This window comes from Hemitrygon akajei, chromosome 14, assembly GCF_048418815.1.
Source record: "Hemitrygon akajei chromosome 14, sHemAka1.3, whole genome shotgun sequence".
NCBI lineage: Eukaryota > Metazoa > Chordata > Chondrichthyes > Myliobatiformes > Dasyatidae > Hemitrygon > Hemitrygon akajei.
Window position 1 is genome coordinate 17,614,520 of NC_133137.1, and position 18,513 is coordinate 17,633,032.

The 18,513-nt window shown below is 43.1% G+C and overlaps 1 protein-coding gene across 4 annotated transcripts in view; it reads left to right on the forward strand.

The window, feature by feature from the left end:
* LOC140738327 (transmembrane protein 132C-like) overlaps positions 1-18,513 on the forward strand; it is a 1,098,356-nt gene that overhangs the window by 1,041,856 nt on the left and 37,987 nt on the right. For all 4 annotated transcript variants that reach the window (XM_073065528.1, XM_073065529.1, XM_073065527.1 and 1 more), the window contains one exon: positions 14,763-14,954. In XM_073065528.1, coding sequence (XP_072921629.1) covers positions 14,763-14,954 — 192 coding nt within the window. The remainder of the gene's footprint in view (positions 1-14,762; positions 14,955-18,513) is intronic.

Genomic DNA, 18,513 nt, shown 5'->3' on the forward strand with positions numbered 1-18,513 from the left:
TGGCCCCAGTAATCAAAGCGCCTATGGCGTATGATATGGCTAATGCTGAGTTTATTCAGGTACCAGGTTTTCAGGGTTTTTAGTGTTTATTCGGCAGTCTTCTTCATAAGAAACGGAATTTGTAAAGTGAAACACTTTGTAGTTATAGCAGAGACTGAGACACATGAGAGCAGGCTGAAAAAACGGAGGCAACGAAAGCTGCGTTCGCACGCGTCCGACTGATCCGGCCTGCATGAAGCTGCATTTTGCTCAATCCGGCCCGTGACCTAAAATGAGTTTGACACCCCTGCTCTAGAGAAAGGATAGATGGAGCTCATCAGCCTGGGAAGGCAGTCTGTCTGCGAGAGGGAAAACTCTGATTTCAAACCTCCGCTGCCTTGCGGCCATACCCACTCATGGGAAAGGCTTCGGGAGTAAACCCTGAGGACAAATCCGGAGCTGGAGTCCCTAAGGCAGTCCGACGTTGCCTTCAAACTCGTTCTGGCAACTCCTGCGACGACACTGGTGCCGAGCTGTATCGGCCCTTGCCCTTTCCTTGGACAACATCGGTGTCGTGGAGAGGGGAGACTTGCAGCATGGGCAACTGCCAGTCTTCCATACAACCTTGCCCAGGCCTGCGCCCTGGAGAGGACACTCTATAGAACCATAGAACATTACAGCACAGAAACAGGCCTTTTGGCCCTTCTTGGCTGTGCTGAACCATTTTTCTGCCTAGTCGCACTGAACTGCACCTGGACCATATCCCTCCATACACCTCTCATCCATGTACCTGTCCAAGTTCTTCTTAAATGTTAAAAGTGAGCCCGCATTTACCACTTCATCTGGCAGCTCATTCCACACTCCCACCACTCTCTGTGTGAAGAAGCCCCCCCCCCAATGTTCCATTAAACTTTCCCCCCTTCACCCTTAACCCATGTCCTCTGGTTTTTTTCTCCCCTAACCTCAGTGGAAAAAGCCTGCTTGCATTCACTTTATCTATACCCATCATAATTTTATACATCTCTATCAAATCTCACCTCATTCTTCTACGCTCCAGGGAATAAAGTCCTAACCTATTCAACCTTTCTCTGTAACTCAGTTTCTCAAGTCCCGGCAACATCCTTGTAAACCTTCTCTGCACTCTTTGAAACTTATTAGTATCCTTCCTGTAATTCAGTGACCAAAACTGCACACAATACTCCAAATTCGGCCTCACCAATGCCTTATACAACCTCACCATAACATTCCAACTCTTATACTCAATACTTTGATTTATAAAGGCCAATGTACCAAAAGCTCTCTTTACGACCCTATCCACCTGTGACGCCACTTTTAGGGAATTTTGTATCTGTACTCCCAGATCCCTCTGTTCTACTGCACTCCTCAGTGCCCTATCATTTACCTTGTATGTTCTACCTTGGTTTTTCCTTCCAAAGTGCAATACCTCACACTTGTCTGTATTAAACTCCATCTGCCATTTTTCAGCCCATTTTTCCAGTTGGTCCAGATTCCTCTGCAAGCTTTGAAAACCTTCCTCACTGTCCACTACACCTCCAATCTTTGTATCATCAGCAAATTTGCTGATCCAATTTAGCACATTATCATCCAGATCATTGATATAGATGACAAATAATAATGGACCCAGCACTGATCCCTGTGGCACACCACTAGTCACAGGCCTCCAATCAGAGAAGCAGTCCTCCACTACCACTCTCTGATTTCTCCCATTGAGCCAATGTCCAATCCAATTTACTACCTCTCCATGTATACCTAGCGACTGAATCTTCCTAACTGACCTCCCATGCGGAACCTTGTCAAAGGCCTTACTGAAGTCCATGTAGACAACATCCACTGCCTTCCCTTCATCCATTTTCCCTGTAACCTCCTCGAAAAACTCTAATAGATTTGTTAAACATGACCTACCATGCACAAAGCCGTGTTGACTCTCCCTAGTAAGTCCCTGTCTATCTAAATACTTGTAGATCCTATTTCTTAGTATCTAACTCCAGTAGACTTTCCAGGCGCTGATCCATGGTCTCACAAGACTAACGAATGCCACAGTAAGAGAAAGGATGTAAGTTATTTATTTATTGAGGCAGGGCAGAATAGGCACTTCCAGCCCTATGAGCCATGCTGCTCAGCAATCCTCCAATTTAACGCTAGCCTAATCACGGGACAATTTTACAACCTACCAACCGGTGCATCTTCGGACTGTGGGAGGAAGCCAGAGCACCCGGAGGAAACTCACGCAGTCAGGGCGAGAAGGTACAACCTGCTTACAGGCAGGAGCGGGAAATGAAGCCGGTTTTCCGGCACTGTAAAGCGTGGTGCGAACCACTAAACCACTACGCCCATCACATAGGGGAGCGTGGAGTCGGTGAGAAGAAGTGCTCGTGAAGCAAAGCTCCTATTTTAAATTCACCTACCAGTTGGCAGGTTAATTGGTCCTTGTAAGTTGTCCCGTGATTAGGCTAGGGTTAAATTGGAGGTAACTGGGCAGTGTGGCTCAAAGAGATGGAAGGGCCTGTTCTGCACTGGCTCAATAAATAAATAATATACTCCAAATGTTTATATCTGTCCATAAGTTAAATATAATGTTACAGTCTTGCTGAAAGGTGAATACGCAGGATTCTCCCAATCTGGATTGTCAATGTCTTTCACCCTTCCCTGGTGTTGGTTTAGTGATCAGTGAAGAATTGTTTACAACTGTTTAGTTATTCAGGTAACATACACCAGTGCCCACTTAGTTAGGTACAGGTATGAAACCCTGGTGTGACTTCCCACTGCTGTCGCCCACCCACTTCAAGGTTCAGTGTGTTGTGTGTTCAGAGGTGTTCTTCTGCACCTCAGTATTATTTAAGTTACTGTCACCTTCCTGTCAGCTTCAACCAGTCTGTCCATTCTCCTCTGAGCTCTCTCACTAACAAGGCATTTTCAACCAAAGAACTTTTTAAATCATATCATTCCCTGTAAATTCTAGAGATTGTTCTGCATGAAAATCCCAGGAAATCAGCAGTTTCTGAGATACTCAAACCGCCTTGTCAGGCACCAACAATCATACCACGGTCAAAATCACTTAGATCACATTTCTTCCCCATTCTGATGTTCGGTCTGAACAACAACTGAATCTCTTGACCATGTCTGCATGCTTTTATACGTTGAATTGCTGCCACGTGATTGGCTGATTAGATATTTGCGTTAACGAGCAGGTGGACAGGTGTATCTAATAGAGTGGCCACCGAGTGTGGATTGAACCCGCACCGTTCCAATTCACAGGGCTACAAAATGTGAGATGTTGATTTATAAACAGAATAGAATAGATCAGAGTTATTATCACTGTCTTATATGATATGACTTTTGGTTTTGTGGCAGCAGCACTGTGTGATGACATAAAATTACCATAAATTACAAAATAAATAAATAGTACAAAAAAAAGGAATAGTGAGGTAGGATTGTTAGGTTCATGGAGTGCGGACACACCCATCCCTGAGACACAAGACAAAGTCGTTTGATTAGAAACAACTGGTTTATTGATCATTACAGAATGTCTCTCTGGTGCTTCCCGCTCCCTGCCCTCTTTTCCCAACCATGATTCCCCTCTCCCTGCCTCCTTCCCATTCTCAGTCCACAGTAGAGACCCACATCAGAATCAGGTTCATCATCATTCACATGTATCATGAAATTTGTTTTCTTTGCAGTACAGTGCAATACAGTGCAGTATTGTGCTGAAAGTCTTACACACCCTAGCTCTCTCTATATATATATTTCCCCAAGATGTTTGCACAATACTGTATATAAACTACTCCACAATCAATCTAACCTTTCGCCCCTACAAAACCCATAACCCTCCATTTTTCTTCCATTCATGTGCCTATCTGAGAGCTTTTTAAATGTCCCTATTAGCAAAAGGCTGGCGACAAACCGGCCCGCTTCGCACTCAGAGAAGCACTGAATAACAATCTTGAATGAAAATCAAGAAATAACAACGGCACCTTCTCTTAATAATATCACCTTTCCAAGTTATTTGCAGCCTGATTGGAGCCAGCCCATCACGGGCCTGAGCTCATGCTAAGCAAATTAAGAAGAAACCCGTATCTCGGTGCTAAGATGAAAACCAACTTTCCAGCGGCCATGGGGAGCCGAAGGGGGAAGCAATAGCAGGGCTTCCAACCTTACATTACAAACATAGCACCTGACATCGATCCAGAGTATCACAAGGCGAAGGGAGATGAATGGTTAAACCACCCTGGGCTTGATGGTTCCTTTTACACAGGTGACAGGTGTAGAGATGTGGTAGCACCAATACTTCTTGATTTTTCAGATTCTCGGTTTCCTCCCATCCCCCAAAGATGGGTGGGGTTAATTGGCCCTAGTGTATAGATGAGTGGGAGAACCTGGAGAGAGTTGAGAATGTGGGGAGAGTAAAAATATGAGATTAATATAGGATTAAGTGATTTAACAGCCTCCCAGATAACTCCACCTTCACCCTCCTCTCCCTACATCTAGTTCTGTTGCCTTTTTTTTGTTAAATTGCTTCCACCTATTAACCCCCTGATACACCATCAATAACTCTCGGAGACGGGAGGCGAACGATAGGCTTTTATTAGCTGCAAGAGACCACGATTAGCAGCAGGAGACCACCACACAACATCCTGGAGACTGAGGGAGGAGCAGTGCCTCCAATCGCCTTTATACAGGGGTCTGTGGGAGGAGCCACAGGTGCAGTCAGCAGAGGGGCGTGTCCAGACAGGTATATGTAGTTCACCACACCCCCTACCTCTGTCTCGCACCATTCCTTCCACTCCCCTACCTGGCTTGATCTGCCTCTCTTCTTTCACCCCTCCTCAGTTCACCAATCACCTTCAATCCTGCCTCATCACTCCCTCGCTGCTCTTTATACTGGGTACTTCCCCGCTGCTCTTTATACTGGGTACTTCCCCTCTCCCCTTATAGTGCAGGGACAGGGTTTCGACCTGAAGCGTCCAGACTCCCCCCCCCTCCCCCCACCCACAGGCACTGCTCGACTCGCTGGATTCAGAATCAGGATCTGCTTTAATATCACTGGCCTACTGTATATCACAAAATTCGCTCATTTCCGGCAGCATGACAGTGCAATGCATAAAAGCGCTACAAATTATAAAAGAAGTAGATATAAAAATAGATTAAATAAGTAGTGCAAAAATATTGAGGTGGTTTTCATTGTTTAGAAATCTGATGGCGGAGGGGAAGAATCTGTTCCTCCAGCAGATTGTTACTCCTGGTTCCACCAACTGCAGTCTCTTGTCTCCAGGATGAATGGGTGGCTGATGATAGTACAAACTAGATGGAGTGAAGGGTCTCTTTCTGTACAGTGTTTCTCTGTGACTCTAATCTCAGTCCTGTCGGAGATGAGTAATATAAGCATAGTGTTCTCAGGGCTATTGTATATGTTGGTCAGAAAAGCTAATAACTTATTGACGTCGAGTTGAATCATCAAGTCTGAGCATTTATCCGAGAGCTACCCTGTAGTGCAGTGTTAAAGATGATTTATGACATGCATCTGATGGCATTGAGAATCACTGGTCACAAGAGCTCTTCTGTCCTTAAAGATAAAAACAAGTGACATTGAATGAGATTTCCACACAATATTACCCTGTCTCCTTCCAGACCTAGAGGGAATTTGGGACCATGCTCATGTTGTCACAGACTGTCAGACATATTGGCCAGACCCCCACACAAAAAAAAATGTTCAATATACTACACCAGAGAAACCTGACATTTCAAAGTGAGGCTTTTAATTACTAGTTTGATATTAATGGATCCGTTCTGCAAGGGAAATAGTTTAAAGTCAGTCTGTGCGCTGCATGAAATGCATAGTGTCTGTCCCGAGGGATCGAGTATAAATGCCAAGGCCAGAGGCATTATTCTATTCAATGTTTCAACAAAGATCCTTAAGGAATCTTACTTGAACTATTAGTGACAGTTGCAAAGTATACATTGCAACTGTTACAGACCAGGTCACATTGACGCTGGAAAATGTTTTAAAAATGGAGAACAAAGGCTCCCTGATAAATAATGTATCTATGAACAATAAGCATCCCACTTATCTTATATTCAGTAATTAAATGTCCTCTGACTCATTTGCCTACTGTGCATTTATGATGGAAATGTAATTAAATTGTTATTCGTTATTCATGCTTTTACAAGAAAGATGGTACATCGAGGAAAAGTAAGATATTGCGCGCCATGCATAATTAATCAGTTATGGTCTGCCCAAAATACTAATGCTCTGGAGGTGAGAAAGGGATGCCTGGAAATTTATGCCTAACCCCCATCCCTCTGAAATTCATTCCTTTTAAATTAATTGACACTTCCCTATAGTGTGTTTGATGTCACTGACAGCCGGTAAGTTTCTGAACAGTTATTTATTACCAGGTTACTATTCACACGAGTGGTTGTGAGAAAGGCTTAGAAGTCATTTTAACTTTTTTCTTCACACATGTTTGCCACAGTGAAATGGAACTTTTCCCAATGCTTTACACCCGGTTTTAGCGTTTGCTCACCACCAGAGAAAATGTGGAGTAAAGGCCAATTTATACTTCTGCGTCGAATCTACGCCGTAGGTACGCCGTAGCCTGACGCGTACCTCCCCAAAAAATGTAACTACATGTCACGGTAACGCAGAACGAAACAACTGCGATTGGTCCGCTGGGTAGCACCGCATTTCTGGTTGCTTCTTCTTCTCTGCCATTTTCGAATCTAGCGCAGAAAGTTCACCCTCCTTCTGCCTTAATCCATTCTGTGGTCATACACACCATCTCCTCCGATGTCTTCTCCCTTTTCTGTGTTGCAGTAATTTCAGTAAAAGTAACTCTTGTTCAATATGTATTAGCTCCATCTCCATCATGGTGCGCTCAGTTTCAGTCGCCATTGTTTGAAGTACACAAAGAAGCTCAACACGGTGGAACAGAAACCCCACTGCCAACTAGCGTTTTGGCGGTGAATTGCAGAGCGACGCAGACACACCAACGCACAGGTATAAATGCTCAGGACGGCGTAGAGCCTACACTGTAACCCTGATTTTCGCTTCTGCGTCGCTCTACGCCATTGCGAGCATGCGTTGGTGTGCGCCAAAACGCTAGCTGGCAGTGGGGTTTCTATGCCACTGTGTTGCGTTTCTTCATGAGAGACATGGACGAGGAAATGCATTTCAAACATTTTCACATGTCAACAGGTAGATTTGATGATTTGGTTCATCTGTTTCGTATCAGTGTACACACAGCCAACAGACATGGCAGAGAAGAAGCAACCGGAAATGCGATGCTACCAAGCGGTCCAATCACAGTTGTTGCGGTCTGCGTTGTTACGGTCTGCGTCGTCGCGACGTGTGAGTGACTTTTCTGGAGAAATGCACGTCACCCTACGGCGTAGGTACAGCATATGGTACGTGATACCTACGGCGTAGATGTGACGCACAAGTATAAATCAGCCTTAAGTCTTTCACCTCCCAAGGCTGACAGGGCGCTATAACTACAGCTCCATCAGGGTCTGCTGTACTGTACCTGTGTAATCCAACAGGGCGCTATAACTACAGCCCCATCAGGGTCTGCTGTACTGTACCTGTGTAATCCGACAGGGCGCTATAACTACAGCTCCATCAGGGTCTGCTGTACTGTACCTGTGTAATCCAACAGGGCGCTATAACTACAGCCCCATCAGGGTCTGCTGTACTGTACCTGTGTAATCCGACAGGGCGCTATAACTACAGCCCCATCAGGGTCTGCTGTACTGTACCTGTGTAATCCGACAGGGCGCTATAACTACAGCTCCATCAGGGTCTGCTGTACTGTACCTGTGTAATCCAACAGGGCGCTATAACTACAGCCCCATCAGGGTCTGCTGTACTGTACCTGTGTAATCCGACAGGGCGCTATAACTACAGCCCCATCAGGGTCTGCTGTACTGTACCTGTGTAATCCGACAGGGCGCTATAACTACAGCCCCATCAGGGTCTGCTGTACTGTATCTGTGTAATCCGACAGGGCGCTATAACTACAGCCCCATCAGGGTCTGCTGTACTGTACCTGTGTAATCCGACCCCAGTTACTGAGCAGACTTTTTCTTCATCTCCATGGTTAATTTGAGTGGGTAGTAATTGTATTGCCTCATCAATGCCAAGGCACAACAATGGACTGTTAACATGCATGTGAAATGAGAAGGATGATGCTCCATTAGAATGAATCTCACATGATAAGGGTCTTGCATTCCAGAGGTTGATAAATGTTCTGCTCTGCCACTGTAAAACCATGTCAGCTTTGTTCTTTTGAGCGAATGAAAAATCAAAGACTGCATCCTTTAGATCTTTCCATTACGTTCTCCATTTATACCTACAGCTTAGGAATATAAAAGTGGCAACGGTGCAATTCTGGATGGCTTGAGCAGTCTGAAAATAATCATGACATAAATTAATCGTTCAGAGAATGAGAAACTTCCTTGGCGACAATAGAAACAAGACAAAGTCTCCGTCTGAGCTGAACCATAACCCAGCCAGGCAGTACAGACAAAAAGCATCTGGACATAAATTAAACAATAGCAGTTAACAGGTAGCATGGGAGGATTAGAGTGAAGTTTTCAGTGCCAGTGGCATCAGTTCAATTCCTGTCACTGCCTGTAAGGGGAATTTGTATGTTTTCCCCGTGACCACATGGGTTTCCCCTGGGTGCTCCAGATTCCTCGCACCTTTCAAAGATGTACAGGTTAGGGTTAGTAAGTTGTGGACATGCTATGTTGGTGCCAGAAGCGCGGGGACACTTGCGGGCTGCCCTCACGCACAGCCTCGGATGGCGTTGGCCGTTAACGCAAAGAATGTACGTGTGACAAATAAAGCTAATCTTTGAATCTCTCACCTGAGACTAATGTAAACACTCGCTCTGTGAAAGTGATGGGTAGGTAATAATAATTGATAATGTTTGTATAACAATAGAATACATGGACAATTAACATTTAGAGTCACAAAAGAGCCCTTTCCAAGCAGAATTCAGACCTGGCTTCTAGCTAATCGGGAATGCGTATAGCGATTTTAAAGTGGGATACCTTGAATGAAAGGGGTATTTAATTTCTCCCTCTATGAAGGATGACTGCACCCTGTGTGCAAAGTTCCCTCTCCGTGCCTGGTTGAAATTTGAAGGCTGGTGTAGCTGGAGTATGTCAGTATTCACTTAAGTGCATGCATTGTCTCGTAGCACAGATAAAGTAAGGCATAATATTAAGATCAGAATCAGAATCAGGTTTATTATCACTGGCGTGTGACATGAAATCTGTTAACTTAGCAGCAGCAGTTCAATGCAATACATAATCTAGCAGAGAGAGAGAAATAATAATAATAAAAAATAAAATAAAACATAATAATAAATAAACAAGTAAATCAATTACATATATTGAATAGATTTTTTAATAATGTACCAAAACAGAAATACTGTATATTAAAAAATGTGAGGTATTGTCCAAAGCTTCAATGTCCATTTAGGAATCGGATGGCAGAGGGGAAGAAGCTGTTCCTGAAACATTGAGTGTGTGCCTTCAGGCTTCTGTATCTCCTACCTGATGGTAACAGTGAGAAAAGGACATGCCCTGGGTGCTGGAGGTCCTTAATAATGGACGCTGCCTTTCAGTGGAGATCATTCATGCCTTTGCTCCCTGCATGTACAAAGTGGGGTTCGACAAGCTTCAGAGCATCTGATCTCGGTGATGTTCAGCACCACTGGTCTACTGCTTTGACAACTCAACGGGAGCAGTCTGTGGGCTGGAATGGTGGACCCAGATGACACTGAGTATTGGGGCTCAGACTGCAGCAGATCTGAACTTTGGGCAAGCGGGTGAAGCAAACTACAGTGAACCAGCCCAAGACCTCCACTGGTCTCCAGTCCTGCCATGGAGGCTGGAAGTGCAGGAATCAGATTGCCATTTTCTTCCAGTCCTTGAAGGACTGCTGATTATGACCAGGCCAGGTTATCTGGAACACGGCCAGACTGGCCTGAGCTGTGAGCAGAACTGTGAAGTTTCAGGAAGCATGCCAGCATCTATACCAAAAGGTCAACACTAAGAAATAATGGCCTAAGTCCCCGTGGAAAGGCAGAAAATTGGAAAAGCATGATCAGAGACATGCTTTCAAGAAGATTTTAAAGGTGGAGGAGAAGATATTTTTACTATAAGCCAGTGCGGAGGGTAATGACCATTCCTTAAAGAACTGGAGATCCAGCTGTTGTTCAAACCATGAAAATACCACAGGAATAAAACAAGGCATTTCTAGGGACGAAAGAGGACTACTATAACTCTCCAGTGGCATCAGTTAAACTCTGAACAGACATCTTCTGCACTGCCACCTCATGGAGTTCAATATATCAATTCAATCTTTTACTGGTTCTCAGACTGAAAAGCCCGTCTGCTTAAACATGCAAGCATGAATGTCCCATTCAAACTGAATTTGAGACATTGGCTTCTGGAAGAGTTATGTTTTGTTATTTATTCAGGAAAGTTTAAAAAACTTTATTTTATTGCATGTTTAGCCTTATAAAGGGGAAAGCACTGAATATTTGGAAATATCAAAGGGATTCAAGCACTAAGTTTCAGGAACCCATTAGGAGATCACTAGCTCCCGGCAGAGGACTGTATCTCGAACACTATCAACACACCGTGGGAAAAGGTAGAGAGCAATATTTAAGGGAACAGGTGATCTGGACCATTAGTTCTTCAGCATTATAAAGAAAAATAATTCAAATCCAGAGTTTGTCCAATTTCAGCCTCGAGCACAAACAACATTTGTGCTTGATGTCTGGGACTTGAGTAAGCACAGGTTACAAAGAGTATTGTGAATGTAAGCATATGCAGTGAAAGAGTTCTGCTGCTTCTAACAGTTTGCAGGACTCTCCGATGTGGCACAAAGAATGCTCCCAATGGTTGAATCTAACACAATCTTGTTTCCTAGTAGAATTTGCATGCCAGATGTTGTTGGAGCTTTGACAGCCTGGAGGAGATACCTTGGCATAATCCAGGACAACCAACTGACCAGGCATCATGCCATTGGAAAACTCCGCAGTGAGCACACTCTCAAGTATTTTCAGTGCCATTAACCCGGCTGAAAACTGACAGATTGTTGCGCCACATTGGCAAAACCATCAGAAGTACCATGGCAACGATCTGTAGAAAACTTGCAAGCCTTAATCAGATTAATTAATAATTATTAAAAGCCAATATCTATTGTAAACAAACTCAGAAAATAGTATATTCTGTACTATTATAATATTCTTGTAACTTTGAAATTAATATTATGGGGAAAATAGACTCTGGGCATACACAATTGTTTCCTTCAGAGTTTGAGAGGAGTGCGTAGATAATTGTGCGGTAGTACATTGAAAGAAAGGCATTTGAGTTGTTAACAATGAGCTGTAGGTTCTATTGCTAGAATGGTGCTTTAAATGTTGAAATTCAGGACAATATGCCAATTGGCTTGGGAACATCTGCACCAATAGTTCCTGCATAGGAGCTGGGTTTCGCTAATGTTACTTTCATTTAACTGCATGGTGAAGTTGCCAATGTTGTTGTTGCCTCATACCTCCGGAGAGCCAGGTTCAGTGTTGAACTTGGGTGCTGTGTATGTGGGGTCTGCACATTCCCTCCGTGATCTTGTGGTGTCCTTCAACATCCACATTTCCTCTCTTATCCCAAGGATTTGCTGGCCTGCCTAATTGGTGACTAAATTATCGGCTTGAGGTGGGTTAATGTCAAAAAGACGGAAAGGTAGATAACTGACTTGTGTGAGGGAGAATGTACAGGAAAAATAAGGAAAGGGAGAAAGAGACTGATAGGGTTGTTCTCCTGAGGGGCAGCATGGATCAGTGAACTAAGTGGTCTCCTTCCATGTTAAGGTAAGGCAGGCATTTTAGACTACAGTTTCATGGGATGGTATGGGTAATCTAATATCTAAGTCTTTGGTGGTGATGATTTCCAGTATGAACTGCCATTACACTTTCCTAACTATATGCAGCTTATCTGCCTGTTTTGGCTTGGAGGTGTGCTCCAGCACTTCGATCCCATTCCTCTTTTGTTTTTTTTTGTCTTTCCTGTTTCCATCCATTTTCTTGCAGAGCAGATTTCTTCCCTGACTGTAAATTCTACCGCTGTCTCCTAGCAGCAAATGCAACACATTCAGAATCGGACAAGTTCAACTCAGATGTCGCTCTCCCTGGGAACTCATGTCACTTCTACAGGAGCCATAGAGATTCTTATCCAGAAGTGTCGATGAATGTCATTTATTAGAAAAGATTGTATATAAAATGAAGGGGAAGGACCAGGAGATGGAACAGGGACGATCATTAAGGATTCTCACAGCCCAGGACATGCCCCCTTCTCATTACTACCATCAGGGAGGAGGTACAGAAATCTAAAGATGCACACTCATCTTTTTAAAAACAGATTCTTCCCCTCTGCCATCAGATTTCTGAATGGTTCATAAATATTACCTCACTATTCCGCTTTGTACTATATATCTCTGTGATATTTTATTGTAACTTGTAGTACGTTTTATATCTTGTACTGTACTGCTGCGAGAAAAACAACAAATGTCATAGGATACATATGTCATTGATGGTAAACCAGGTTCTGCTTCTACTAATATGCAGAAAATATTAAGGATGATAGAATAACAATCCCTGTCCCAGAGTTGCCTTCAGGAACCTCCTCTTTGGGTCTCCTAACTAAGCTGCTACCTGTCTATCATCCCTCATCACCTGGATCCAATTGTTGCTTGCCAGCTCTTGCCTGCCTCCTTTCTTTTGTCTCTTTATATGGACTATCTCCTCTCCAGCTCTCCATCAAGATGAAGCGTCTCCACCAAAAGGTTGACTGTCCATCTCCTTCCAAAAATGCTGCCTGATGCCTTGAACTCCTCCAGCATCTCAGTTGTTGCTCCATATTCCTTCCGGAATGTGTCTTCGATGGTTGCTACCTACCCCCTTCGCCTGACAATCAGAGCCAACTCTCCCCATCATCCAGTGAAACACTAGCTCTATCCTCTCCCCACCGGAAACATCAGCCTGAGCCTCAGGGCCCTGACTTCCATTACCCTTCCCCCTTCTGAGCAACACGTCATCCTGCCGATCACTACAACAACTTTCCCGAATTCCTCCACACTGCTCATGGTGATGGAATGAGCAAGAACAGGCTCCCAGAGCACACGCCATAAAATTTATCAGCTCTAGATCCTCAAGGCAGACACCTCATCCACCTGTTCAGATGCTAAACAATTTCTAGACTTCACGGGTGGAAGAGAGTTTTAACAGAAACGTGAATCTTGTTTGTTGTGCATGCCATGTCTACCACAGGAGTCCCTTATCTATTCCAGCAGGGAGTCAGTTTACCAGCTGTTATCTTTACCAGCTAGTGCAGGGTGTCATGGCATCCAAATGTGCTTTGAAGGAATGGGAGTTGGGGCAGTGTTTTAATCATGCACTGATCAAATGAAGGAGCATTATTCAATGAACCCTGCCCAAGGATTTAAGATTGTTTCATGCCATTTCCAGTTTTTTTTTGGTATTGTGGTGCTGTCCTCCCTGACATTGACATCCTGAGTGATTATTAATCGGTCACGCAGATGCAGGCGCCATGGTAGCGTGACACTATTACAGCTCAGGGCGTTGGAGGTCAGAGTTCAATTCTGACATAATCTGTAAGGAGTCTGTACATCACTCCTGTGTAATGTGTGGGTTTATCCGGGTGCTCCAGTTTCCACTCACAGTCCAAAGACGTACCGGTTAGTAGGCTAATTGGCCATTGTAAATTTTTCTGTGGGTAGGCTAGGGTTAAATCAAGAGGGGAGGTTGTCGGGTGTTGCTGGATGGTGCGACTCAAAGGGCTGAAAGGACTTATTCTCTGCTGTATCCCTAAATAAATAAAAAAATTTAAAAACAGCAGCCAGGCTTGAACACTTCTGGACTTGTCCCTGTGTCAAAGCTTAATACTGTTCTGATTTCAGCACCTAAAAAGGGAAACTGAGCGCTAGCACTATTTCTCAATCCAAGGCCACGTCCAATAAATTGGGAATAAGTACGCATAGAAGAATGGCTGGTAGGCTAAACTGAGAAAGTCCATTGTTAAAACAGAGAACTTACAAAACACGTTCATCCTCTCTCAGCTGTGTGTACACAGAACAGTTGGTCATGAGTCCTTAAAGAGGTGCACACTTAGTATTTGGTACAATTATAAACCATTTCTGCTTATTCAACTCCTTGCATGAGTGCCTATGCCTTACCCAGAGGTAAGAGTCCAATTTTTCTGTACAAGTTGGGATATTTTTGGTGTTATGCTCAGGAGCATCACCTGTAGGCCTCGTAAATTGAAAGAATTCTTTGGGGTCTGTTATGTTTGAAACTCAGCTCGGGTTTAATGGTAGAACGCTTTATTCACAGAATGGCTTCAGCCTGACACTGAGCACATGTGACCAGCTCACCAATGTAATTTCCAGTCCTGGGGTGAACCTCCCACATTGTCCACTGGGAAGTGAAGTTCTTTATTCTGTACACACATAATGCAGCAACGCAGTGTCAACCTTCAGCTTGTCTTTGACAGTCTGAAAAATGTCACAAGTGTGTTTGTAAATACAATTGTTAAAAATTGTGTAAAATTAGCAAAATAAATGTTCTCAACATCAGTCGTGAAATTGATCTTGTGTTTGAGCTTTGGCAGGTCTGGTTAGGTGCAGTAGACTGTGAGCGTGAGTGTTTTAATTTTGAAATCTTTTTCTCTGGAAGGTGCTGTCACCCCTTTCTGATTCTATCCTGGCTGAAAGAACAATCACCGTCATCGAGGAGAAGGTGACTGTCACGGATCTGGGAATTCAAGTTGTAGCGGGACTTTCACTCTCCTTCCAGCTGAGTGCCGGCAGCAATCGTGTCGTCACTGCAATCGCCACAGCAAAGGAACAGCTTCACACCCCAAAACAGGTATTCATTCTGAACCCTCCGGCTTTTAAGGCCATTTTGGTCAACTCTGCCCTTCAGAAACCTTGCACGATCCTGAATCATTTTCCATTATCTAGGGTTGCCGGCAGCAGACACCCGTCACCTCACAGAAGAGGTGGGGGAAAATGAACTAATGTGTGTTATCCTCTCTGTCTTTTTGAAATTTCTGAGGTCAGTGGTGAATGCCTTGTCTCTCCGATTTACAAGAGTCATAGAGTCAGAAAAGTACAGCACAGAAACAGGCCCTTGGCCCATCTAGTCCATGTGGAAACCATTTAAGCTGCCTACTCCCATCGATCTACACTGGGACCATACCTCTCCCTACCCCTACCTATCCAAACTTTCCTTAATTGTTGAAATTGAGCTCACATGCACCAATTGTGCTGGCAGCTCATTCCACACTCTCACGACTCCCCAAGTGAAGTTTCCCTCATGTCCTCCTTAAACCTTTCACCTTTTGCCTTTAACCCATGACCTCTGCTTGGAGTCTGACCCAACCTCAGTGGAAAAACACTGCTTGTGTATTTACCCGATCTATACCCCTCATAATGCAGCAAGAAGATGGCCCAAAATCGAATATGGAGGCGCCTAAAGTAGATCAAGAAAAGTGGATGCAAGGGAAAAGCAACTAAGATAATAATCCTTTCATGCTTTCAATCCTTTTAGTTTGGAAGATATTGCAATTTTTCCTATGTTATTATGTGAAGGCCAAAGAATATTTAATACATTCTGAAATTAAACTACAATTTGAATAAAGATTTAAAGTAACTTTTTAGATAACTTAGACATCCATGAATATTTTTTTCTCTTCTATAATTATTTTAGATGCAGGTTGAATCCTGCCTCAGTTGAGCTATTTATGGTTATGTTATTTCATTCCTGATTATTTAGGGGTTATATATTAATTTAGGTAATAGTGTAAATAGCTAAAAATGGATTCTGCTGTCCATGACATATCTCTCCCGACTAAAGTCAGTGGAGTGGAAATGAAATTCATGGGAGCCATATAAGACAAGGCTATTCCTCTATCATTTAAAGTCAGAACCACCTCCAGAAGCTTAAATAGTGCACAGTTTCCAGGCAGTAAGCTATAAATCAGGCAAAATTATCAATTTCAATGGTTAGCCATGGGAAGAGAAATAAAATAGTTGACTTTGGCAGCACTGTTGAGTTCAGCTGCATGTACGTAATGTAGCTTAGATAGACTATTGCGGGAAAAATAATCTTGCAAACAATCCTTCAAGAACAGCAGCTAATAATTTAGAGTGCATTACTATGTAAAGATTGTACAGGAAAAGAATCAATTCTACTTAGCCGAAGTCTTTGATGCAGCAATAATTTAAATTTGCAATAATAGATTGTCTCCATTTCCTTATTCCATCTCCTTCTTGTTCTGTTAGCGTAAGAAGAGAATGGAATGAAACACTTAGATGTGACATGGTTTAATGCAGTTCTCATATATTTTTAATTTTGCTAAAACGTTTGTTAGTATTTCCAGATGTATCCATTATTTTACCACATACATAAGCTTAACTGTCAGAGTAGTATATTTCCAGGTTTTAGTCTTCTGGTCATGTTTACATTTTGGCCTTGATTATGCACAAAACTAAAAATCGCACAGAATCCGATTTTCTGATGTTGACAGGTTCAATTGTAAACTAACTTGGAACACACTCCACTTAGTAAACAGATTGGAGAATTGGCTGCTGCTATTACTCATATCCACAGCTATTGAGACTTTGAGACATTTCTTGTGTACTGAGATCCCTGACCTTGACTTGGTTCCAAAATCAATCTACTTTGCCCCTGTCACATAAACGTAACCAATAATGCAGCGGTCTGCCTTTAAGCATTTGGATGAGGCACTTATGAAGGATTCTTCTGTGAATACTAATAAAGATTTTAAATATAATAAAAAATAAGGGATTTGTGCTAAAGATTTTTCTTCATTTTACTGAGAAGCAGAAGGTGACTTGCATTTTTGTTGTACCTTCCACAACAGAAGGTGTTCTGGGGTACCATGCTGTCTTCAGGGTACAACTGAAGAATTGGTGCTGTTGTAACACAGGAACTTATGGCAGTTAAATTGTTCACAGCCAGCTCAAGGTCCGACGAACAGCATTGGCTTAACGTACTGATCATCGGTTTCTCTAATGTCGACTGAGAATACTCTCAGGGAGTATACATGCAGAGCGTACTTTAATGGTCTTCTGCTGCTGTAGCGCATCCACTTCAAAGTTCAACATGCTTCAGAGTTGCTGTTCAGCACACCACTGTAGTGATATGTGGTTACTTGAGTTACTATCGTCTACCTGTCAGCTTGAACTAGTTTGGCCATTCTCCTCTGAACCCTCATGAACAAGGCACTGAACTGCCACTCACTGGAATTTTTCTTTTTGCCTTTGTACCACTCTCTGTATACTCGAGACTATTGTGCATTGAGAATCCCTGGAGATCAGCAGTTTATGAGATACTCGAACCACCCCATCTGGCACCAATGACAATCCCATGATCAAAGTCACTTAGATCACTTTTCTTCCCCATTCTGTTGGGCGACTAAACCTCTTGACTATGTCTGCATGCTTTTATGTATCGCGCCACATGATTGGCTGATTAAATATTTGCATTAACAAGCAGTGTACAGATGTGCATAATAAAGTGGCCACTGAGAATAAATATTGGCCACCCAGGCTTATAAATCAATCCAACAGATTACTGAATGTGTGGCCGTTATCAACTTAAGAAACCTAAGAGTTGGCATGTTCTTCATAGAATGGAAAGGTATGGTTTCAGCTATTAATGTTCCATCTTGCCAGCAGGGTAAGTGTTGGACTTGGGCTAGACATTGGAAGATACACAAGAGACTCTCAATCCCACGAGCGTTTCATGGGCAGTTCCACAGCACAACTGACAAAGGCCTTAGAAGGTACAAGGCCACTGGCTGAGGAACAGTTTAAGGCATAGCGTGTGTTAGGAAGTGTGGGAATAAGGCAAAATTAACAGAGGACCTTTTGAAACATCATCATGGTCAACTTAGCCATGGGGATTTGCTTGTAAAGTGAAATAATCTTCAAACATGGAAAGGATAAATAGCAACATTTATGAGACATGCCCCTAATATTGAAATGAAGGAGCAAGCCAAAGCAAATAGCAGGCCATTCCGTCCTGAATGAATGAAGGACTACAGTCAAAGGATACGAACATTGCCAGCCCACCAAAACAATGTTTAACAAACTCACATTTTGTGAGTTGAGAGTTGAAAGTTGAGAGATAAACAATTTCAGTGCTTCAAACCTTTTTTCACATATGATATGATTCAGGATATCACTGATCTCTTCCCTGAACCTCTTGGCTTTTTTGACCTTCTCCATTTTGGAGATGAAATGTTTATAAAAAACCTTAGCCATCTCCCATGGCTCCACACATCGATAGCCACTCTGACTTTAAGGGGACCTATTCTCTCCATAGAGACTCTTTTGCACGTAATATACTTACAAAATTTCTTAAGATTCTCATTTACCTCATCTGCCAAGAGTATTTC